At 38.5% G+C, this 26,264-nt stretch overlaps 1 protein-coding gene across 1 annotated transcript in view; it reads left to right on the top strand.

Annotated features, from left to right (window-relative positions):
* LOC118851010 overlaps positions 1 to 26,264 on the top strand; it is a 269,319-nt gene that overhangs the window by 15,433 nt on the left and 227,622 nt on the right. Inside the window, exons 6-15 of the mRNA XM_036760604.1 lie at positions 1,466 to 1,637; positions 4,043 to 4,142; positions 5,665 to 5,777; positions 7,802 to 7,927; positions 12,323 to 12,454; positions 12,549 to 12,656; positions 18,028 to 18,141; positions 20,123 to 20,207; positions 23,839 to 23,956; positions 26,086 to 26,257. Of these exons, the coding sequence (XP_036616499.1) occupies positions 1,466 to 1,637; positions 4,043 to 4,142; positions 5,665 to 5,777; positions 7,802 to 7,927; positions 12,323 to 12,454; positions 12,549 to 12,656; positions 18,028 to 18,141; positions 20,123 to 20,207; positions 23,839 to 23,956; positions 26,086 to 26,257 (1,240 nt within the window). The remainder of the gene's footprint in view (positions 1 to 1,465; positions 1,638 to 4,042; positions 4,143 to 5,664; positions 5,778 to 7,801; positions 7,928 to 12,322; positions 12,455 to 12,548; positions 12,657 to 18,027; positions 18,142 to 20,122; positions 20,208 to 23,838; positions 23,957 to 26,085; positions 26,258 to 26,264) is intronic.

Below are 26,264 nucleotides of genomic sequence, written 5' to 3'. Positions count from 1 at the left end.
TTTAGTTTTTGTCCCTCGTCTCTTTTCCTTTTCTCTTCCCCAGCACTCTCTCATTTAGTTACTGGGTAGGGCCTGAATCTTCGTTTTGATCAGAAGACAGTTAGAGATAGAGACACTGATCTTGGGATTGACAAGACAGTGTCTGATAGGTTATTCTTTGCCCTTTGACAATCTGAGTGTGAGATGGGTTATATTACCATATCTCAGAGACAACTTATTAATTGGAGGATAGGGTGAATTCTCAGGAGAGGGAGTGGGGCTGCTATAACATTATCTCCCTTATACTAATTTACGTGTCACTCGACCAACATTGACTTAGTGCCTTATATATTGCAAAACACTACACCGAAGATACAGAAGAAGAAAGAGATAGTCCCTGCACCGTGGACCTTCCTGGTTTTAATTTGTATTTTCAGAAAGCTCTGGGTGTAAAGAAAGGGAAATAGGTTCTATCCTTTCAGAAAGATTTCCTGATTAGCTGGGATTTTAAAGAAGGGGAAAATATAGATTTATGGAGGGCAAAGAGGATTAGCACATTTTAGGCAAAGAAAAAAGCAAGTGGTATGGAGGTGGGAATGGGGAGGGAGAAATGGGTAAGAAGATTGACTTTTCAAGAATAGAGGAGCTAAGTGGAAAGTAATGAGAGATTTCAATATGCTTCCTTCAGACCTAGACATGTATAAAAATAATTAAGGATCTAAATAGAATATTAGAAAAATTAGATATGCCAGACCTATTGCGATTACTAAATAGGAATTGTGAGGAGTATACATATTTTCCTTCTCATATGGCACTTCTATGAAAATTGCCCTTGCAGAAAGGCAGAAATGTTAAGTGCGTTTCTTATTGATCTCAAGCAATAAAATTATAATCAATAAAGGAAATTTGAAGGAAAGATTCAAACTTTAGTGGAAACCAAATAATGTAATCCCAAAGAATGAGTGATCAGAGAGAAATGAGAAATATGGTTGTTGAGATGGTGATTAAAGAATGAGGAAGAGAATTGATGGAGAGAAGTTGAAGGCTAGGTAAGAAATAAGAATTTGAGATGACAGGCAATGGGGAACTGCTATCTTCTTAATCAGGGGTAAACTAATCTGAATGATGTTTGGAAAAAATGTTAATGCTTGTTTGGAATGAGCAGAGACAGGAAGCAATTTCAGAGGTGAAACAGCTATATATTTAAATTATAATGATTGAATGGGCCTGAAGGACTATGGGCAGATGGAGAAAAACAATGTCCATGTCCTGGGAATTAATTGTCTACAAGAGAAATAAGTTAGGTTGGCAAAGAGGACAAAATAGGGACTCTTTAGTCACTGAAATACGAGTAAAAGTTTTCTCATGCAGAAGTGGCCTTTGCCCTTACCTCTCTATATCACCTTCAGATCTATTAGGCAGTTAATAACTGTTTGTTATTTGGTTCAATATAATCTCTTTTCCTCTCTTCTTCATCTGTGTCCAGATTTGACACTGGTATTGGGCCCCTCCAGTTTGCTCAGCAATACCTACAGCTCTCCATCCAGCTACCCAGTGCTAATGTGTATGGCCTAGGGGAGCATGTGCACCAGCAGTACCGTCATGATATGGACTGGAAGACCTGGCCCATCTTCTCTCGGGACACTACTCCTAATGACGTAAGACTTCAAAAAAGCTTCCTCTCTACCCAATCTTATTATCTTGCAGAATCATAAAATCTCAGAATTCATCTTGTCCAACCTATCCCCCCATCCCACCAAACCCCCAAGCCAGCCATTAGCATTTACCTTGTTATTTCCTTTGCCTTTATCAATTATGAAAACAATAGGATTAACATATTTGGAATGCTGGAACTATTCAAAATGTGGCAGTTACATATATTGTATTACCTCCAATATATAAAATTACCATTCACTCAATCTGTTAAATCAGTTAAAAAGGCTACTAGCCTAAATATTGGCAGCAAAAATATACTTTCTCTGAGAGGTAAGGACAAGAAGGGTAGCAAAAATATAGCAGAACTTATTTAGACTAGTCCTTGGAATGTCTAGATTAATAAGAATAATAACTAGCATTTATGTAATGCTTAAGGTTTACCAAGCACTTCGCAAATATTATCTTATTTTATCTTCATAACAACCCCTGGACAGAAGTGATATTATTATCCCATTTTACAGATAAGGAAACTGAGACACCAAGAGGTTAGCTAACTTGCCCAGAATCACATAATTAGTAAATAAATGAGGGATGCAAACTTATCCTATGACTGCAGTGCATTCCTTTATGAACGCCAGCTTTTTCTATTTCTCCCTGCTTCTCTCAATTTCTAAGACTGGTGGTATATAAATAGGCATTTGTTAGTTAATCTTTTCTTTTTTCTTCTTTTTTTTTGGAGGGGAGAAGGCAGGGCAATTGGGGTTAAGTGACTTGCCCAAGATCACACAGCTAGTAAGTATGTCAAGTGTCTAAGGCAAGATTTGAACTCAGGTCCTCCTGACTCCAGGGCCAGTGCTCTACTCACTGTGCCACCTAGCTGCCCCGTTAGTTAATCTTGTGTTTGATATCACCGGAGACTGAAAAAATGTTTAGTTCAAGGAATAGGGAGGAACATCACCTCTTTGAGCTAAAGGCTATTTCCCACATGCCCGTATTGTTTGGTGTGGTGAAAGAATCCTTCAAAGTGCGTGTGCGTGTGCATGTGCGTGTGCGTGTGTGTGTGTGTGTGTGTGTGTGTGTGTGTGTGTGTGTGTTTTGAGGTCTTAGATTTGCTATAATCAGTCACTGTGAGAACCAGAACCTGTAATTTTAATGGGGAATGAGTAATTAAATGTAGGAGTTATCTCCTTCAGTGAAAAAGGTGGACAGAATTATATGAACCATCTTGAAGATGTTGTGAATTAGCAGAACCAGTTAGCATCTCTAGAGTAAGGTGAACTACATCCCAACAGAAAAGGTAGGGACTGGATTTCACTGGTATAGATGACTCCTGGATATGGGAGTTCACTTTATCAGTGCTGGTTGGTACCTCTACAACTGATAAGCTTCAGCAGTTGTGTAGAGCTCTGTAAAGTTAAGTGACTTGCCCAGACTCACACAGTCAAGTGTGTGTCAGAGGAGAGACACGAACCCTGGTCTTCTTGGCTTTGAGGTCCGCTCTCTACCCATTATGCCATGCTGCTTCTCATTACTGTTATAGCTGGCTCATTCCTAAATTAAAATTCAAAATGATTTGGATGATGCAATTTATTTTTTTTTCTTTTGGCCTGCACCTGGTAATTCATCAGCAAAGGAAACTCCTGAGATGAGATCTCCCTCTACTGATCCAGATTAATAGAATTTATCTAAAAATTATCATCTCAGAGATTTGCCTGGGCTACTGAGAGGGTGAGGTGGCTGGCTTAGAGCGAATTGTGATGCCAACTGTAACACACACACACACACACACACATTCCTTTTCAATGTGGTATTTTCTCGGTCTGCTGAGTTTTTAAATGAAACGTTTGTTCCTTTGTAGAGGTAAGTAGCTGGCACAGCATATAGGGGGCTGGACTCGAAGTCAGGAAGATCAACAAGATGAATTCTGCCTCAGAGACTTACGAGCTGTGTGACCTTGGCCTAGTCATTTATCTTCCCTGAACCTCAGTTTTCTCGACAATAAGACGGGGATAATAATAGCACCTACATTGCCGGGTTGTTTTTTTTTTTTTTTAAGTTCAAACGAAATAACATGTAAAGCACTTCCTAAACCTTAAAGTAAATAATGTTGTTATTATTGTTATTGTTGCATTTCAGGGGTAGGACTTGAATCTGCCTCTTTCTTATTCCAAGGCCAACTTGCCATCAACTTTACCATGCTGCTACTTTTGCATATTAATGAAACCTTCATTTTGGCCCCACACATTTGTCAAATCCATTTGGAGCCTCCTTTGGCTTTAGCTCATCCGTCTGGCAGCTGTGTTTGTCATGCAAATATCCAAGACAATTTGAATCAAACACTTTGACTCTTCTAGCACACAGTCTGGCGCATTATAACTTGTTTGCTGTTTTGCATTTTTTCCCCCAGGGCATGACTAACTTGTATGGAGCTCAGACATTTTTCTTGTGCCTTGAAGATACAAGTGGACAGTCCTTTGGAGTTTTTCTGATGAACAGCAATGCCATGGGTAAAGGATTGTATTCTTAAAAGGGGAACATTTTAAGTTTTCTCATTCCCACAGTGAGTTAAAGGGGATGCTTCCCTTTAAGAATCCCTGAAGCATAGACTTCAAATACTCTGGCAGGTTGAGTCGGTGGCATCATAATCTGATGACCCTGCCAAGCTATAGCTTTGGTGGGTCAAGGTCTTTGTCTAATAAAGAGTTCCCAGGATGATTTCACACAGAGAAATTGTTCAGATGCAAGCAGCCTTAAAGTTTTCCATTATCCACTGATCAGCTGTCTTTTTCTTTAAAAATCCACAGAAACAGACTCCGTAAAACATAGCACCTCTTGTGTTTGGCACTATTCTTCTATGGTGGTGCAGTAGGGGATCTAAACTGCCAGGCAAGTTTAGATTTGCATAATAGATAAGTATGAGCTGTGTTAAAGTCAGCAGAGTCAGAAGCAGTGATAAGTGACCAGGCAGAGATCAATGTCAATTGGTCTAAGGTCATGAGAGTTCCAGCTAGTAGAAAGGGACTAGGTAAGAAACTGAACCAGTCAACCAGAAGGCTCATGGAACTATTTGAATTTTTGCTTCAAGGAAGCATTTTGGTGTTTTTTTTATCCCTATCTAACACTTGACTTCACTCCACCTGGCCCCCACCATAGGATATGCTTACTTTAAAGGGATCCTGGTCAGTTAAAATGGTCCCTTTTTCAGTATGACAGGAAATCATCTAAATTAGTGTCTGAGCTTTTATTCTCCACGTCTAAAGTCAGGGCCATATTGTTTCAGAGAATTTGGCTGGATTAAACAAAGTCATAATGAGCAGTAATTGTGACTGGGGATTATCTATCTAGCTATCTATATACTCATTCATTCATCAATTCACTTTTTCATTAATTTACTTATTTATCCAATTTTTTCATTTATCCACTCATTTATTCATTCCTTAATTCCTTGTTTCATTTATTCATTCATTTTTTCATCTATCTACCTATCTTTTCATCTATTTATCTACCTGTCTATCTATCTGTTATCCACCTATTTATTTGGTGGGGGATGGTTGACTTGCCAGGAGAGGAAACTCAGTTCCCCAGAGATTCTAGTGTTTAGTCCCATAGAGTTTGGCAGAGAAAGCCCAAGACAGGTTCGCTGCGCTATTGGGGCCTTGCAGGTTGGCATGTAGGAGAAATGAGTATTGCTGTAAGAGGAAAAAGGCACCCCCATGCCAATATCTTAATTAATGTTTCATTCTGAAGGACTTTCTCCCCCAAGGGTCATGGTCATTGGCTCTGACAATGATGCCTGACATTCTGATTATCAGTTACTGATATATCTCTACTGACACCATGTGGGGAGGTTCCCAGTGCCATACTAGTCATAAACATTTTTATTTATTCATTTGTATCCAAAACCAAAGGTAGGACAATGTTACTAATGGTGAGATATTCAGATATTTCCTGATATATCTATGACATCACCAATTTTTCCATTATTTGAATAATTGTAATTCTTATTTTCTTCATTCTAATTCCTTCTAGAGGTTGCCCTTCAACCTACCCCAGCAATCACTTACCGAGTCACTGGAGGTGTTCTGGACTTTTATGTCTTCTTAGGAAACTCTCCAGAAGAGGTTGTTCGGGAATACCTTGAGGTATATTAAAATTTGCTTATTGGATTAAGAGCTAGAAGAGGCCTTAGATATAATTGAACTCAAACCATTCACTTCAAAAATGAGGAAAGTGAGATTGGGAGAGATGAAATGATTTTTCCAGAGATCATGTGCAATAAGTAGCAGTGCCAGAATATAAACTTAAGAAATATAATGACATCAGTTTAGTAAATCTCATTCAGAAATATAGTATATGAAAATTTGCTAGTATAGAATTCATCTCTTGGTGTGATTTGTTGGAAAGGAAACTAGATTTTGACTAATAAGACCAGAAGTTGAGTTCAGTTCTGACTTTTATTAGCTGGGCGACCATGTTCTAATCATTTTTTCTTACCCTGGTCTTTATTTTCCTTATCTACAAAAGAGGAAAAATAATGTTTGTGTTACCTACTTCACAAAGTTAGTGTTTGGAAAGTGCTTTGTAAAGCACTACAGACAGGAACTATTGCTACTGTCTGTTATTATTAGCTGGAGGTTAGCTATACAAATTTTGCATTCTCCTGTCCATTCCCTTCAGTAAATGTGCACCTTTCTTTGTTTTCTCCTGTTGTATATAATGACCCTTTGAAGATTTTGTATCTTTCTACTTCTCTTTGAAACTACCCGTTCCATATTGGTAAGGCAACCGTCTGCACCAAGTGCAAGGATACCAGTTATATACAGCACAAAGGGCCAAAAGTTCTTGTAATCAAGATTATCATTGGAAAGAATTTGTTAGAATGAGATTTTTCAATTTCAGGTTGTGTCCAATGGAGTTGGGTCTGCTGAATTTTTAAATGAAACATTATTTCTCGGAGCCAACTTTAAAAAAAGAAAAATGCATTTACATTTCCAATTGTGTCATGCTAACGAACAGGAAAAACAGAATTTAATATACAAAACTGTACTTTAGAGACAACCTTTAAAAAAATATCTGTTCTACAAAGGAAAGTATTCCTGTAGAAAGTCTTAATGAAGCATCATTATGGTTAATTGTTAATCTTAAAGCCAAGGTCATTTGCCTATTTACATACTATATTTGTTAGTCCAATTTTCCCTAGGATGTTTGGAACCTTAAAATTTAAAAGATCCTTCATTCTGAAAATCCAGGGAAAGTCAGTCCATCTTTGACCCTTAGAGAGAGGCATAGCACAAGACCTCAACCCTCTCATTCTTTAGTTTCTTGTCCCACCATGTTATATCAGAATTATGACAAGAAGCAAAATATATAGGTCTGAGTTTCCTCTCTTGTCTGTTTCACCTGATGATGAACAGGGTCTACTGATTAAAAAAAGCAGCCATAAGAGAAAGGAAGATGAGAAACTGTGAGACTTAGCTACGCTGATTAAATCAACCTTTGGTAGGGGGAGAGTTGATTCTGGGTGTGTTACCATCTGTGTATATGTGTATATTTATGTTTGTATAACAGAGAGTGTTCATTGGTATAGACTGTGTGATTTATATAATTCCTTCACCAAACTAATAGCAAAAAATGACACTATTCAGATTTTAAAAAAGAAAGAATGGATTAAGAAAAGGTACTTTATTGTTTGTTAGCCTGCCATTCATTCCCTTCTGTTCCTTCTGTATTATATTTTGCCTCATTATAAAAATGGCAAATATAGAAACCAGATGAAGGAGATTTTTTTTATGGCAGAGGAGAGGGGGTAGTATGAATCGGGAAGTCCCCAGGCTCTTAAAAGTTACTTTGGTAGTTATACAAATTGAGATAAACAGACCAGATCATGTTCCCCCACATGCTCCACTGAGTAAAAGGCTAGTATAACAGGATTAGTTTATAATAAGTAAATTATTCTGATTTTTTAATGTCTATTGTGTGCTTAGCACTGTGCTAGGTACTATGAGGAGACTAGAGAGGGATGTGAGCTGTGTGTTCAAGCAGCTGACAGTCCCTTTTGGAAATAATTAGCAAACTGTACAAGATAGTTTTATGAAGGGGGTCTACTCTGATTAGAATGGTTACAGAATAATTTACTATGCCTCATTTCTCTAATTATCACCTTTAGCTTATTGGAAGGCCATTCTTACCATCTTATTGGACTCTTGGATTTCATCTCAGTCGTTGGGTGTACGGAGGTTTGGATGGAATGAAGGAAGTTGTAGAGAGAAACCGCGCTGCTCAACTTCCTTGTGTAAGAGGGGCTTTTCTTTTAAACAAACAATTTGGTCTTTCTTTTCTTTAGTAATACAGATAATTATATGAATAAAATTAATCTAATTAATATCAACAGATAATTAGAATACTTAATTCATTCTCCTGAGTTTTTGAAATATATTTTTTGTCTTTTCAGAGTACTGTGTCAGGGTATTCTTCATAATTTTATTGTTCTTAAAATTAATAAGCAAATTAATGAATATGATTTTGTACTATCTAATTTAAACCATCAACCCTCTAGGAAGGTAGGGTGTAGAGTATTCTGTTCTCAGGAGACTTTGTGTAATTATTTCTTATGAAAATGAGTTTATGCTAATTTAACAAATGAACAAGGATGGATAGGACAATAGATAGAGTTGGAAAGGACCTTAGAAGTCATCCACTCCAACTCTCTCATTTTATCAGTGAAGTAACTGAGGGGCAGGGAGTTGAAGGAGCTTACCCAAGGTCACATAGGCAGTAAATGACTGACCAGGGATTTGAATGCATGCCCTCTGATTCTCAATCCTTAGCCTTTTCCGCACTGCCTCCCCACACAATTATTCAAAATTCACAAATCAAATAAATAGTTTAAAAATTAGGTTATTTTTATGTGGATCTTTTGGTTTTTATCTGGTTTATAAATATGCTAATCACATAGATACAGGGTCCTATGAAATTCAAGAAACTGGATAAAAAATGGTAGTGTTCCAGCTTTTATGCATTGGGAGATAGAAATGTCAGAAGGCATGGTTGGTATTGTTCTGTGAGCCCAACCACAGATGAAATAAATAGAATTAGGCTTGGATTCTCATTTATTTAACCTTGGAAGAGAGTGTACCTTTGGGAATTCAAAATGATTATAATGCAAAATTTGGGGCTATTGGACTTTGAAAGCTGTTTTTGCAACTATATTTGAATGTAATTATCACAGATGTTCTGGGAGTTCACTACAATGATGAAGATGCTAAAAAGCTGACTGTACTATTTCTCTGTTCTACTTCCTAAATTTGCTTCTTCACAAAGGGAGGGCTATATAATCCTACTCTCCTGTTCTGTGCATCACCTTTCAGGCTGAGTCAGAGCAACTAAGCTCTCTCAACTTGCTAGTTCACTTTTTCTATGGGAAGAGAAAATAAAATTTTTGTTGCTTAATTGTGTCCAATTCTTCATGACCCCCATTTGGGGTTTTCTTGGCAAAGATAGTGGAGCAGCTTGCCATTTCCTTCTCCAACTCATTTTACAGGTGAGGAAAGTGAGGTAAATGGGTAAGTGAGTTGCTCAGGGTCACACTGCTAGGAAGTGTCTGAGGCCAGATTTGAACTCAAGAAGGTGAGTCTTCAGGACTTTAGCTGCCCAAAATAAAATTACTTTGATTTAATACTCAATCTTCTCTTCCAACTCCTGGACTTGGAAAAGAGGAGCCTATTTATTTTAAGGAAAATAATATATGGCAATATAAAAATGGATTTGAAAACAAAATTTCTATATCCATTCATGGCTGATCTGAAACTAATCTTGTATTTGCTTTTTGATGTCAAATTTAATAAATATCTTCTTTATTGTCATTAGTATATCTAAAAATGTATTATTTAAAATGAATCTTAGTAGGATGGTTGAGCAGAAAGCACTTGGCCTAGGAATAAGAAGACCTCAGCTCTGCTACTCAGTAGTTGTATTGCATTGGACAGTCACTTCTTCATCTATTAAATGGAATTCCCTGTGATTAATGAAATTTCAAAGGTCACTTTTCACTCTTAACTTTCTGTGATCCTGAGGGATCAGTGTATGTTTGTGCATTGATATAATCAATTCTCACTCATCTAGATGTGGATTATCCATAACTAGTCTTTAAACCTGGGTTATCAACCCTTTGCAACCCCAACAAGCATTCATTGTGTGTTTAAGGAGTACACGGTAATTTTAGAGTTAGCTTAAGGAAATTAAGAATGTAAATCTGAAAAATAAAGGGGAAAAAAGAAAACATATACTACGATCTAAAACAACACATAAATTGCTTTGTCTACAGCATCTAATTATTGGCTTCATTACCTCCTGTATTAGTACAAATACTTGACAGCTGATTGTGTATTTTAAAATTCTTGAATGTTAGAATTGGAAGCCCCCTGAGAGATCTAGTCAAATCCTTTCATTTTATAGATGAGGAAGTGAGGTTCAGAAAGGGTAAAGTAACTCATCCAAGGTTGTGCAACTAGTTATTGAGACTAGAACCCAGGTTTCCTAATTCTTTTTTCAGAGTTCTTCTTCTGGCATTAGGGATGATACAGGACAGCCAGGTGGCACAGTGGATAGAGCATTAGGCTCAGAGTCTGGAAGACCTGGGCCTCAGAAACTTCCTAGCTATGTGACATTGGGCAAGTCACTTCACCCTGTTTGTCTGTGGGTCAGTGATCCACTGGAGAAAGAAATGGCGAACTACTCCAATACCTTTTCCAAAACAAAACAAAACAAAAAAAACCCCGTGGACAGAAGTCTACAAGGTCACAAATAGTTAAACATGGCTGAATGACTGAACAGCAAAAACATGGATGATGTACCATGTGACGCACCATACTGAGAATGCAGAGAATGTTAATTGGCAGAAATTGCTGTCTTGTTGGGATGAGAGTGACTCAAACGTAATTGAAGTTTAGACATGATAAGAACTGTGTGCATTTCAAAAAAAAAATTTATTTATTTTTAGTTTTCAATATTCACTTTCATAAGATTTTGAGTTTTAAATTTTCTCTCCCTCCTTCTCTTCCCCTCTCCCCAAGACAGCATACAATATGATATAGGCTCTACTTATGCATTCATGTTAAACATATTTTCACATTAACCATGATGTAAAGAGGAATTAGAACTAAAGGGAGGAACCATGAGAAAGAAGAAACAAAACAAAACAACAAAAGAAAAGGAGAGCAAATGGTACACTTCCGTCTGCACTTAGACTCCATAGTTCTTTCTCTGGATGTGGATGGCATTTTCCATTGTGAGTCTCTTGGAGTCGGCTTAGCTCCTTGCATTGTTGAGAAGAGCCAAGCCTATCAAAGTTAGTCATTGCACAATGTGGCTGTTACTGTGTGCAGTGTTCTCGTGGTTCTGCTCACTTCACAATATTTTTGTACATGTGGGTTCTTTTCCCATTTTTATGATCTCTATGGGATATAGACCCACCAGTGGCATTGCTGTGAGTAGAAGATCAAGGAAACATATCCATTTAGAACGTCACTTGTTCTATGACATGTTATATGAGATGAGGTTAAGATTTAGGGAACCTAGACTGAAAATATCCTGTTTCCTCAGTGACCAAAGGACATGAAGAGCAAGGCTTTGGGCTTTGAATAGGGTTGGAGGATGGTGGGGTCACAACTAAGAGTCAGAAATCAGAGAAACAAAGATGACTCCCTTGTCCACAAGAGCAATCTTTGTTGGGATAAAGTGAATATGGAGAGGAGTTATTCTGATTGCTTATCTAATTTAGTAAGAGCTAACATTTATATAGCACTTTAAGGTTTGCAAGCACTTTATAAATTTTATCTCATTTTATCCTCAAAACAACATTAGGAGCTACGTGTGACTATTATCCCCATTTTACAGATGAGTAAACTGAAGCAAACTGAGGTTATGTGACTTGCCCAGAGCCAAACATATAATAAATACCTGAGGCCAGAAATGAACTCAGGTCTTCCCAATTCCGGGTCAAACAGTCTACCCTCTAAACCACCTAGCCATCTAATTTGTATATATGTTTTTGTCCCAAGATTTCTTTATGCTCTAGTCCAGGGGTGGGGAATCTGTGGCCTTGAGAACCTTGAGGACCCTCTAGGTCCTCAAGTGCGGCCCTTTGACTGAATACAAACTTTGCAGAACTAATCATTTGGATTCAGTTAAAAGGTTGCACGTGAGCACCTGGAGGGTCACATGTGGCCGCAAGGCCGCAGGATCCCCACCCTTGCCCTAGTCACTTATGAAGTTTTAAGTGTATGGATATGTGTGTATGCTGTACTGGAGAGCAAGCTGTGAGTTTGAGGGACTGCATGAAAAGGTAAAGTACAAAGGCTTAAGGTCTTCCTTGGAAGAGAAAGCCTTTTATTTCCTTGGGATCATTACCTAAGTTTTGGGGCTCAGAATCATTCTCACTATGTGGCTCTCTCATCATTGCTTCTATATATGTTAAATCAGGTTAAAACAAACCTCAAGGGTAGCATTGGAAAGCCAAAAAAAAAAGGCACAAAATGTTAGTCCAAAGGGAGGGAAGGAGTAGAGTAATGAACAGGGAGAGGATACTTTGAATTTATTGTATGCAGATGGACTATGGCTATTTTTTTGGTAGAGCCTGTGTGATTTTATCAATGTTTCATATATAGTGCTTTCTGTGTCGTTCTTTCAGGATGTTCAGTATTCTGATATTGACTACATGGATGAGAACAAGGACTTCACTTATGATAAAGTACTATTTAAGGACCTACCTGAGTTTGTTGAGGATTTGCACAACCATGGACAGAAATATGTCATTATTGTGGTATGCTCCTCCTTTCCCTCCCAGCCTATAAACCTCTTCCTCTTGCCTTTAGCTCAAGGATGGTTTCTCTACTCTATGTCTTATTCTTTTATAGGATCCAGCCATTGCCACTGACTCTCTCGACTATGGCCCTTATAGCCGGGGCTCAGATGTGAAGATATGGGTCAATGCATCAGATGGAGTGACACCACTCATTGGGGAGGTAACAATGGGAGAGAACCAGGGATTGTCTGAGGGACTGGGACCAGATTAATGCAATGACACCATTCCTATAGATTTCAGATTCCATGATCCTTGGTTACAGCATAGAATCCTGCTATAATATAGACTGTAATACCAATTTTGCTGTCTCAAGACTCAAGGTGTGTTCCTGTATTCCTCTAAACTTAACCACAAATTATAAAAACCTGATTTACCCTGCCTAGCCTGAGAAAGGTATAGTCTACCAGATCCCAGTCTTATGCAGAGATACAAGAAGAATTAGGTTGTTTCATTGATGGTGCTCTCTGCATCTGTGGAGGGAGTACACACCCTGATGAAATGACAGATTCATTAGAGAATAATAGTGATTATAAAATAAATTTCTTAGCCCACAGCATTGGTTTACTGGCTTGTAGATTTCCCTTTGACCCTATATCTTGGAAATGATTCACCTGACAGGGCTGAATTTCATACCAGAGCTGTGGACCATATTTTCATTCTTTAGGAAAATGTTCAACCTGATATTCTGATCATGGGCCTCTGACCTTGTATTAATTTGCATGGCTGAACTACAGTAAGAGTACAAAAAAAGTTGGGTGTGTTTGGCTCCTTATAATTGACTAGAATGGATAACTTCTAATGAGTTTAAAGGAATTCTGGGAAAACTACCTATCAATCAGCCCAAAAAGTCTAAGGAAATATTAGCTCTGACTCTTATGATTGAAGAAGCAAAATTTTCTTGAACCTTGTGGCCTGATGCATGAAGAAAGAGAATAAGCTTTTGCTTGGATAAAGTAAAAGGACATGCCTAATTTGAGAATGATGAAACTCATTTATGGTATCAGTCAATCAACTAATAAGCATTTATTAGGTACTTAATATCAAGTACTATTCTAGGAGCTGGATCCATAAAGACAAAAATTCAAGAGACTTGTAGTATCAACATTTTGTAGCTCTAGAAATACAAAATGGTAGTTCCAGCTTTAAATGGTAGTTGAAATCTACCTATGAAGAAATGAATGGAAATGTCAGGCTGCATATGCCAAGGGCTAAATGAGTGGTAATGATGGTGGTACCGCAGATCTCTAAGAAAGAGGTAATTACTGAGGACAAGAGAAGAGGGCTGGATCTGGAAGGGAAGGTAGGGTAGGACTTAGATAAATTGAGAGGAAGAAGGAGAGAATTTTGGGAAATGGAGAAGATAGCAGGAGCAAAAGTACAGAGATGGAGATGGGCACTGATATAGGAACAAGCTCCATAGATTGCTCTGTGGAGGAGGGAGTCATCCTGGATTCCCTTTCTCCTTTCTCCAGATTTAATTGGTCAGTTTTACTGACTCTTCCAGCTTTAGCACAGGGCCTAGCAATAGTAGGCACTTAACAAATGTTTATTGACTGATTGACTGACTTCCTTGATGATGGGCTGTGTATCTGTCATCCGAGGACCATCCTAGCCAATTGCTGAAAGGTTCATCTTCAGGGAGTTGGGTTCCAAGCGATGACTTTTTTTGACCATGTTTCAGTGAACAGAGTACTTAGTTAACACTGATGAAATAACAATTCTTTCAAACTATCAAAGTAAATGTCTCTTACAGTCCCCTTTTCCATCACTATGATCATCCTCCATTTTAGGTCCTCGTCACCTCATGCCTGGATTATTACCATTGTCTAATTGGTCTCTTCTCTCTAGTTTCTCCATTCAATACAATATGACCAGATTAATTTCATAGAGCACAGTTTTATACACATCTTCTCTCCCTGAACCCTAATAACTGTTTCTCACTCTTCCCTGTCTAAAACTTTATACAGTCCCTTATTGCTCACAGAATAAGGTACAAATTCCTTAACCCGACATTCAAGGTATTATAAGATCTTTCTATCAATGTCTATGTCCACTGTTCTCCAAGAAAATAATAAAATAGTAACATTTATATAGTGCTTTAAGGTGTTTAAAACACTTTACAAATATTATCTTATTTGATTTCCACAAAAGCCTCTGGAAGTATTCTCATTTAACAGATGAGGAAACTGAGGCAGACAAAGGTTAAGCATCTTAACTCAGTGTTACACAGTTAAAAAGTCTGAGAGTGGATTTGAACTCAGGTCTTCCTGCCTACAGGTCTGCTGCTCTCTTTGTGCCATTTAGCTACCTCTGATTAATTCTACTTTGTAGAAGGATGAATGAAATTACCAGAAATTTTGAAGTGATGAATTTCTGACCCCTAACTGGTGTGCTTTCAGTCTGTCTTTTTTTAAAATGTTTTAAAAATTCTGCACTTAATAATCCCACCCCCACACAAACAAATAACGAAACCCCACAGTACTTTTATGAGCACAATAAAACAGAGGGAAAAAGTTGATTGTATAGGAATCTGTGAATATCTAGTTGATACAGCTTCCTTTTTTTTAAAGGTATATGCCAAATTCGACATAGCACTTTCAAGCCTATCCTGTGTTTTCTTTTGAATATCCTTCTGTTCTCTTCTGTACAGTAAAAAATAAGTTTTAATGACTTTTTCTTTTTGTCAACATTTACTCTAGTCCTACTTTTTATCTCAAATTTCTCCTCCTCCTATGGAAAAAAAGAGAAACAAAATTCTTGGAACAAATTAGCACAGTTATGCAAAACGTTTCATATGTTGGCCCTGGCTAAAAATCCATATGTTGCTTTCTGCATTTGCTTCCATCCACCTTTATGTCATGAAATGGATACCTTGCTTCATCCTCAGTCTTAGAGAGTAGTGGTTATTGCATTGGTCAAAGTTCTTAAGTCTTTCAAAATTGTTTTGCTTTAAATGTTGTTATGTTAGAAATTTTTCTCCTTATTTCTGTTTACTTTGATCCTTTTCATTTCTGGGTTTCTCTGAAATGGTCTCTTTCATAATTTCTTATGATGCAATAATATTCTATTACATTCATATGTCACAATTTGTTCTGTCATTCATCAATTGGTGAACACCCCCTCAATTTATTGTTCTTTGCCTACTACAAAAAGGTTCTATACGTATTTTTGCACATATATATCATTTTCTTCAATTTCTTTGAGTAAAGCCTTTAGTGATTTTTTGGTTTCAGTTCCCAATTATTTTCCAGAATGGCTGTTCTGGGATCCACAGCTCCATTATTAATGTGCCTTTCTTACTAAAGCGTCTCCAACAACCCTAATTTTCCTTTTATTTTTAACAGATTTTTGCCCATTCAATGAGTGTAAGAACCCCGGAATTGCTTTAATATATATTTTTCTTATTATTAGTGATTGGAACATTTTTTGTATGGTTAATGATAGCTTGGATTTCTTACTTTCAAAATGTTCTGTTGCCATCCTTTGACTATTTATTGGGGAACGGCTCTTGTTCTCATATATTTGAATGAACTTTCAATATATCGGTATCAGACCTTTAAATTTTCTGCATGAATTTCTTCCCCCTTAAGTCTCTTCTAGTTTTAAACTTCACAGATATTGTTGATGTAGAAAATTCTTTTTATTTGTATGTAAAGAAAAGAAAGGAAGACAAGATTAGGAATGCCCGCTATGTGTCTGGCACTATGCTAAGCACTTATGAAAACTGTCCATTTCATCTTTTGTGATCCTCTCTATCACTTGTTTGGTCATTGTTCAAAAGGTATTGCCTTCCTTGCTCCTCTGATTTGTATAGGATGTGACTTTTTACATCTGGGTCTTTACATCTGGAGTTTCTCTTTGTACATAGTATGAGATGTTAGTTAAAACCTAATTTCTCTCAGACTGTTTTCCAGTTTTCTCAGCAGTTTTTATTGAATTAATCTCTTGCCTTTCCAATTCATCCTTCACATAGCTGCCAGAGTAGTCATAAAGTACAAGCTTGATTATGTCACTGCTGGTAAAACACATTAGTATTTCTCTTTAGATTGGTATTTAAGGCCATCCATACCATGACTTGAGCTTTCCTTTCTAGCCTAATTTCACTCTCCTCCCTTTCATATATTTGAGAAATTGAACTAACTCTTCCCTGTTTCCATCTTGGATTCTTTCACCACTTGTTCATTTGCGTAGGCCATCCCCTCTGAGGTCAAGGACTGTGATGTCCTTTATCTTTGTGCACATAGCTGGAAATCAGGAAGACCTGAGTTCAAATTTGTTCTAAGACACTTAATAGCTACACGATGTAGGCAAGTCATTTAACCTCTGCCTCAGTTTCCTAAATTGTAAAATTGGAGATAATAATAGCACCTACCTCCCAGCGTTGTTGTGAGGATCAAATGTGATAATATTTGTAAAGCACTTAGGACAATGCCTGGTACATAGTAGGTGCTTAATAAATGCTCGTTCCCTCCCTTTCTCCCCTGTAGGCACTTAGTGAATATTTATTGAATGATATTTTGAATTGAAAATGTACAAGGGGCAGTCTCACCAGTTGTTCACACTCAACCAGCTCTGGAAAGTGAGAGATTAGGTCTTTTGCTGAAAGGGTGAGTTTAGGGAAATTAAGAAGCGTTTTTACAAGGTTTGGGGCAACTAGGTGGTTCGATGGATAGAGTACTGGGCCTGCGGTCGAGAAGATGTGAGTCTAGATTCAGCCTCAGTTACTTATTAGCTGTGTGACCCTGGGCAAGTTACTTAACCACCATCTACCTCAATTTCCTCATTTGTAAAATAGCATCTCCCTCCCAGGGTTGTTGTGAGGATCAGATGAGAGAGTCATTGTAAAGTGCTTGCTTCACACAATGCCTGGTACCTAGTAAGGACGATGTCAATGTCGGCTATCATTACTATTCCTGGATGGAACATAATAAGGAGTCAACAAGGAATGAATAGATGGGTTCTCTAGCCTTAATGCATGAAATGAATCAGTATTAATTATTAAATGAACACTGGAAAAACTTAGCACTGCATCTCTGGGTGGGAGTCTTATCATTATTCTTGTTTGTAGTCCTCAATCAATTATTCAATAAATGAGTAGCTACTATGTGCCAAGTATTGTGTCGGGTGCTGGAGATAAAAATACAAACATGAAATAATCCCTGCCTTCGAGGGGATTATGCCTTCTTTAATGTCTCCTTTTATGCAATCTGAGTTGGAGTATGAGGAAATTTGAATTAATTCAGCTGTTACATACTGAAATGATAGTTTCTTTGTCTGACTTTCACAGCAAACCTACCCACTTCTTTCTTCCCTTCTTCGGCCATGAAATGTGTTTTGTTGGGCTGTTTGGCTACTACCAGATAATATTTGAAAAGTTTGATAGAATGCTTTGTGCTCCAACCTGAAGTGACCTTGGGTCCATTCAAGAGTATAATCAAACATTTAGTTTTTTTAGTCCTTTTCTGAGTGCTGCTGTGTTTCCTTCCAATATGTTTTCATTCATTGTCACTGAATTCCTTTCTCTGCTGCAGGTATGGCCAGGCAAGACAGTCTTTCCGGACTATACCAATCCGAAGTGTGTCCAGTGGTGGGCAGAAGAGTTCAGACTTTTCTACGAGGAGATAAAGTTTGATGGAATCTGGATTGTGAGTCATCAGGATGGGGCTGTTGAGGGAAACAATATTCAAAATGTTGAAATATTTTCTCCTTTTATATTTTTATATTTCAAGTGGTAGAGAAGAGAAGAGGAAAAGATAGGTGGAAAAGAGGAGAGGATTACATGTCTTCTAGTAACTTTTCAAATAATGTTGTTGAGATAAATAGCTTAGGCAGAATCAGACCTGGAAGAGCCTTGAGAATCAAAAATCAGTATTTTTTTAAGCCCTGGGTTGTTAGACCCCTGTTCTAGACAGTTTTTAAGTTTAGTTGTTTTTCAGTAGTGTCTGACTCTTTGTGACCCCTTTTGGGGTATTCTTGGCAGAGATAGTGGAATCATTTGCCATTTCCTTCTCCAACTCATTTTACAGATGAGGAAACTGAGGCAAATAGGATTAAGTGAATTCGCCCAGGTTGACCCAGGTAGCTAGGAAGTATCTCAGGCTGTACTCCCAGACCTCTATCCACTGTGCCACTGTGCTAGATGCAGGAATGCACCAGGTTCTGCCCTTAAGGAGCTTATTTTTCTATTGTGTGAAAGAATGGGGGCACAAACAGATACATACAGAATATATACTAAGTAGATGTAAGGTATTTAAGGGGGAGGCATTAGAACCTGGTGGAGAAGATTAGGGAAAGCTTCATGTAGAAGGAAATATTTGAGATTGAGCTTTGAAGGAATCTAGGTATTCTAAGAGGCAGAGGAGAGGAAGGGAGTACATTCCTGGCATAATGGATGGAATAGAGACGGGAGATTGGATGTTGTGTGTGAGCAACAGTTGGTCAAGAAGCATTTATTATGCACTGACCATGTACTAGACACTGGGGATATTAATACAAGCAAAAAAGGAGATGGTTTTTGCCCATTCTGATGGAGGAAGACAATACACAAAAGGCCATCTAAAAGTCAGGGATGGAACAGGGAGTGGAGGAAAGGAAGCATCTATGTGGGAGCAGGTATTTAAGCTGGGAGAATGAGGTAAGGCTGGTTTGTGATCCCTTCCCAAAAATGGGCAAGAACTCACCAATGGGAGAAGGCACCTTCAGCCCCTTGCAAAAGCAACAAGAAAAGTTTAGCTGGAGTATAGAGTGGTTGAGCCCCTTTCTGAAGTTTTGGTGCATTAAAAGTCTGGAAAGGTGGATTGTAGCTAGGCTGTGAAGGGATTTGCAAAAAAGAGTTTTTATTTGCTTTTAGAGAAAACAGAGCCACCAGAAACCTTTTAAGCCAACCCCCCGCACAAATAAGGAAATGGGGGTAAAATAATTCATTGGAAGTCCCACAGCTTGACTGCGGCAGAGCCGGGATTCATTTCACGCCCCCCACCCCCCACTCTAGTCTCCTGTTTCTTTAGCCTTGGGTTTGTTCCGCTGCACTGTGCTCCTATAGTTTCATTATCTTCTGTGGAAAAAATAAGAAAACTAACAAACTCCTTCTTAATAGTTAGGTGTATGTCTTACCTCATGTAGATTAAGGGTCACTAGGCAGCATAACAGGTAGAGTGCTGGGCTTGGAGTCAGGAAGACCCATTTTCCTGACTTGAAATCTGGCCTCAGACACTTACTAGCTGTGTGACCCTGGGGAAGTCACGTAACCCTGTTTGCCTCAGTTTCCTCATCTGTAAAATGAGCTGAAGAAGGAAATGGTGAAAACACTCTAGTATCTTTGTTAAGAAAACCCCCAGATGGGTCATGAAGAGTCAGACATGACTGAAATGACTGAACAACGCCGAGGGAGAATACAGCAGATATTATGTTCAAAAGAACAAAGGAAGCCATTACCTAGATAGGTAGAGATTGCAGTTGGAAATCCATTTCACATGAGGTCCATGAGACCCACAGGTCATGATTGAAGAGTATAATTAACTGGGTGATTCCCCTGATTTCTTTAAAAAAAATAAAGCAAATAAGTACAAAATAGAAGTTTCACTAGTCATGCCTTATGCTTTCTATTTCTCCATTTTGTCTCTCTAGGATATGAACGAACCCTCCAACTTCGTTGATGGTTCATCTACGGGATGCTCCAATAGCAACCTGAACTATCCGCCATTTACTCCTAGTAAGTCATGGGGCTGGTCCTTTGGATGGGATGTTGACTGTTAACTAGCCAGATGTGCTTGTCATTCTGAATTGTACAAGGACGGTTGGGAACCTCTTCTGTTAATGGAATTAGGCATAAGTGTGCACGAAGAAAGGAGAATGTGGGCTAGTTTTCATCCTTTGCTAAGTGCAGGAAGCCCTAACCCATAGAACTAAATTGTAAAATAATGATGGTGATTGTAATCATTGTCATTATCATAGCTTATATTTGGGTAACATTTTACAATTTATAAAGCAGTTTTGTCCGAGGTAGGTAGTAGGAGTGTGTTTTTCAGCCCATTTTACAGATGGAGAAGCAGAGGCTCAGATAGGTTAAGTGACTTACCCAAAGCTGTTAGTGAGTGATGGATACTGAGACTAAATCCAGATGTTTGAGTCTAAGCCAAGTACCCTTGCCACCATGCCATGCTCTGTTGTAGCCAAAAGGAGGTGATAGGCCCCTTGCAGGTGAATCTATTATGTAGGAGAATTATAGGAAATTAATCAGGAAGACTAAGTACTATCAGAGTAAGATCAGATAGGGCCTTGAGTGTCCTATTATTCCTTAGATAATGGGGAGCCATTGATTTTTGTTGCAGCTGGCTGTGATGTATTCACAATAATTTTTTAGGAAAATTAATCTGTTCATGATGTATAGGACAGATTGAAGGAGAAAGAATGGAGATCGGCAATAATTTAGGCAAGAGGGAATAATGGCTTAGATTAGGGTGTGGGCAGTGGGGAGGAGGAAATGGAGAGAAGAGCAATGGGGAGATATCAGTAGATGAATATTTAATGACTGACTGGCAGATAGAGCACTGGACCTGGAGTTAGGAAGACTTGAGTTCAAATCTTGTCTCAGACTTATACTAGTTATGTGACCCTCTACAAGTCACTTACTGGCTTTGTGCCTCAGTTTCCTCTTCTGTAAAATGAGAATTATACAAGCATCTACCTCTCAGGATTGTTGTGAGGATGTAATGAGATAATACTTGCAAAGCAATTTGTAAACCTTAGAATGCTACATAAATACTAGCTACAACAACAACAACTACTACTACCACTATTGCTACTACTACTACTATTACTACTACTACTATTGCTACTACTATTACTACTACTACTACTACTACTGCTACTAATTGTTGTTATTGGAAGAGGGATAGAGAGGAAGAAGGAGGATGAGTGAAGGGCAGACTGTGGTATACTTAAGAGAAACAGGAAAGGCAGGAGGTGAATATGACTTGGGACGATGAGGTGATCTCCATTTTATATACACTAAATTTGAGGTAATAGCCAGACCCGCAGGTACAGTTATCCTTCAAGCAGCGGGAGAAGTGACATGGGTGCTCAGAAGAGAAGTCACTACTAGGGATATAGACTTGGACATTATCTACATGGAGATGATAGTTGAACTGTGAAAATGATAATAAACCTGGAAGGGACTTTCGTATCTTACAAACAAGGAAAGATCCAGGTTGGTGAAGTAGTTTGTCCAAAGTTGCACAGTAAATGAGCATTTCAACCAGGACCTGAATTCAGTTCTGACTCTAGGTCAAGGGGTTTTTCTTTTTTCTTTTTTTTTTTTAACTACTCCTACCACTGAGGAAAAGAAGTACAGAGAAGAGAAAAGAGGGTCAAGGGCAGAACCTTAGTCAATGCCTGTATTCAGAAGTCTGAATGGAACCAAAGATGATACTAGAAATGAACGGTTAGTGAGAAGCTAGAAGAGACCTAGGAGAATATAGTGTCAAGAAAGCGAGGAGAGCGAGTTTTTTAGTTATCATCATCATCATCATCATCCTCACCAACAAATAATAACAATGAGGAAGAGCTGTTGTGGCAAAGGAGGATGAATACTGGGCAAAGGCCATCAGATTTGGCAGTTTCAAGACCATTCAGGAGTGCTGAATTGAGCACTTAGGTTTGAGGGATCATGGCGGGTTCTGGGAACATAGAGAGAGGTATAAGATACAGTGACTATTCTTGTAGCAGGCAGAACCCAGATATAAAAAGACTAATAACAGTGCATGGAAACATATATAAAGTGCCAAATGATTGGTATAGATTTGTTTTTCAAATAAACTTCTATTGCTATCTTTTGTTTTTATTTCACCTACATTACCTAATATATCCCTTCTGTCACCTTTGCCCAGAAAGTCACCTGTAATTATAATTATGTGCTAGTGAGATAGATAATTGTTTGGAGAAGGTATTTGCCTTATAAATGCCCAATGGAATGGGTAATTCAAGCTTTTGCCGAGTTTTTTTTTTTATTTATCTGACTATGACCGTACTGTTGTTCTTCAGTCATCCAGTGGTATCTGACTCTTTGTGACCCCATGGGCCAAATATATTGTCAATGGGGTATTCTTGGCAAAGAAACTGGAGTGGTTTGCCATTTCCTTCTCCAGTAGATTAAAGCAAACAGAGGTTAACTGACTTGTCCAGGGTCACGCAGCTAGTAAATGAATGAGGCCAGATTTAAATTCAGGTCTTCCTGATTCCAGGTCCAGTGGTCTGTCTGCTGAACCATCTAAATGCCTTGAACCTCATTTTACCCATTGATATGAGAATGGTTGTAATAAGGATAAAGCCAGGGTGGGGGTGGAGGTCAGAGGGGTAAGAAGGGAACAAGTATTCATTAAGTACTTGCTACTGGGCTAAGCATTTTACAAATATTATCTCATTTGATCCTCACAAAAACCCTGAGAAGTAGGTGCTATTATGATACTTTTTTTTTTATAGTTGATGAAACTGAGGTAGACAGAGGATAAGTGATTTGCCCAGGGTCACACAGTTAATAAATGTCTGAGGCTGAATTTGAACTCAGGTCTTCCTGACACCAATCATAGCCCTTTATATGCTGATCCACGTGATCACATTATGGGTTCCCTTCTAGGACTAGTTGGTTTTGCTTAGTCCCACAAACATAGACTATAACTCCAACCTAGACTCCTGATTCAACAAACACAGAAGAGGTTCTAGGTGGGAGAGTGTGGATGTCTCAGTGCAGCTCTCCACTGCTGCAGATATGCAGAAATGATATTGGGGGGATAGCAATGATGATAATAATAGGAACGACAATTCATAGTTTTATGCTGCGTTGTTGCTTATGAAGAACTTTGTGTACATTTGATATGTTATGTCCTCAAAACCACTCAGCAAGCTAAATAGTACAGGTGTTATTGTCCCTGGTTTACAGGTAAAGATATTGAGAATCAGAAAGATTAAGGGAGTTACCCATGGTATATGACCCCGGGCAAATCATTTAACCCCTCGAGCCACATTTTCTTCATCTGTTAAATTAGTAGATTAGATTTGGCTGGTCTCTAACATCTTTTCCAACTCTAAACTCTGTAATCCTATGATCTTAGTGATTTTATCCTACGATCTTAATCCTATGACATTAAATAGCAAAGGTGGGGCTCAGGCAAACCCACCTCTCCTGACTCTAGATCCAGTGTTGTTTCTGCTACAAGCAGCATCATATTTTAAAATTACATAGCACTAAACTTTCCTGAGGACTTGAATTTTGGATTATGCTTTGGAGACTGACCAATGTCATAATGATCTAGGCTTTCATCGATTGCTTCCTCTTTCCCTCTTAGGAATACTGGACCAGTTTTTGCCTACTAAGACCCTTTGCATGGATGCAGTTCAGCACTGGGGCAGACACTATGATGTCCACAATCTGTATGGCTACTCCATGGCGATCGCAACAGAAGGGTAAGGGCAGCATTCATCAAATCGTGTTCATTGAAACACCCATGGTAGCAGCTTCCACTTGTTTGCTAATGTGCCCTCACCTGTAGTATGTGGTACCAGAGACTTAGGGTGTATGGAGAGCTGAAGAATTTCAATTTTTTAGGAATATGATTTAGGGGGCAGAGGAGCTGGTTGGAAAAAAAAAAGGAAAAATGTTAATGACCTAGTATATCCAAAGTATTCATTAATTTAAATAATTTGTTGTGGAATGGAGGAATGTTTGGCTTCAAGAATGGTATGGTTAGAGAGAGGGAGCTAATGTTAAGGATAAAGAAACATTTCTACTGGGGAAAGACTGATCCTTATCACTAATCTTTGATCTCTTTCTCTCATCATTTCCTCTTCTATGGTAAATCATTTCCCCATTTGGTATTGAATTATTAAAGTTATAAATAACCTTTGATCTAGCACCTTGTCAGTGGCCTTTTGAATGATTGAACATCCCAGTTTGAATAAATATAACAGTCAAGAAAGACCTAGGGCAAAGAGCATCATCAAGGGGGAGAATTTTAAAAGGCCACCAGGATCCATAGTTCTGGTCCTCTGGCATCCCAGTGGAGTGACTGGCGCACGGGTCAGATCCCATGGCAACCAGCAGCAAAGGACAAGAATCTTGGGCAGAATGTCATTTTAGAGAAGTAGGAAAGCAACCAGGATTTGGAAATAATTTTGTCAAGCAGGGCTTTTTATTTGGCTTCACTTTTTAATCTAGTCTTTGAAGCGGGCAATGAAATACAATTGTTGACTCAGAGAAGGACACTTTGGTTCACTTTATCCAAGGTCCCTGTGGCACTAGTTTAGGCTCAAGGCCCTGAAGAATTCTTCAAACTTTGGAAATGAATCAATGGCAAGAAATCCTCCCCTAAAAAAAATCCCCCCCCTTTGTCCTTTTCTTTTCCCTGAAACTCCCAAGAACAAGGAAATGAATCAGAGAAGTGAGTGTTAGTAGTAGCAATATTCTGTCTCTCTGTGTGAATCTTGGGAATGGAAGACATTTCTTTCTCCTAATCCCTCGAGTATTTCATTAACTCAAGGTGAATATTTAATATTCAGTCATTCAAAAATCTCTTCTATCTCCTAAGGTCATAAACCACACGAATTCAAGGACTATGTCTGGGTCTATACAAAGCCAATGGAAGCATATAGCTGATGTCATTATAAGGAGAGTTCCTATTTGACAGAGTTATTTGTAAATCCTGGCCAGTGCCCTACTTGTTTAAAACAACATTCCGTACAAGATTCTTGTTTCTGGCTCTGTCTCTGAACTCTGACCTCTCTTTCTATCTCTATCTCTAAGAGGCAGCAAATTACAATTGCTACAGAGGTGGCCTCAGAGTCAGAATGATGTGGCTTTAAGTCCGGCATTTGACGTCTGCTAGCCCTGTGGATAAAAAAAAGGCAGCTAGGTGACATAGGAGAGAGAATGCTGGGTCCGGGGTCAGGAAGACCTGAGTTCAAATGCGACCTCAGATATTAGCAGTGTGATTCTGGAGAATTTGGTTCCTTCTTTCCTTTCATATGACCCTGGGCAAGTCCCTTAAAAGGGCGCTAGGCAGTGCCATTGTGCACAGAGTTCTAGGGCTTAGAGAGGAAGTCTGCTCTTCCTGAGTCCAAATCTGGCTTCAGAAGCTTACTAGCTGCGTGACCCTGGGTGAGTCACTTAACCCTGTTTGCCTTAGCTTCTTCACCTATGAAATGAGCTGGAGAAGGAAATGGCGAACCATTTCAGTATTTTTGCCAAGAAAACCCCAAATGGGGTCAATGAAGACTTGGATACTACTGAAAAATGACTTAATGAGTTCCTTAATCTTTTGTTGACGCAGACATCTTTCTAAAATGAGAATTTACGGATCAATTGCCAATGTGTGTTGTAAAGGAAGTTTCTTCACTAAGGAGTCTTTACAACAATGAAATCACAGGCCTGGACAAAACCAAAAATTTATACTTGTGTCAATGTAGGCCTGCAGGGTTTTTGTTTTTGTTTTTGAAATTAATTGAAATTGATAAAATCAGAATCAACATTATTTCGCTCAATCCCTGAAGGTGAGCAAAACTGTTCAGCTACCTATCTCTTCATTTTTTCTTTGCAGGGCTGTAAAAACTGTCTTCCCTGATAAAAGAAGCTTTATTGTGACACGCTCTACCTTTGCCGGGTCGGGCAAATTTGCAGCCCATTGGCTGGGGGACAACGCAGCCACATGGAATGACCTTCGTTGGTCTATACCTGGCATGCTTGAGTTCAACCTGTTTGGTATCCCTATGGTAAGAC

Source organism: Trichosurus vulpecula, chromosome 5 (assembly GCF_011100635.1).
Source record: "Trichosurus vulpecula isolate mTriVul1 chromosome 5, mTriVul1.pri, whole genome shotgun sequence".
Taxonomy (NCBI): Eukaryota; Metazoa; Chordata; class Mammalia; order Diprotodontia; family Phalangeridae; genus Trichosurus; species Trichosurus vulpecula.
The sequence above is the reverse complement of the archived record's forward strand: the minus strand, read 5'-3'. Positions and strand labels throughout refer to the sequence as shown.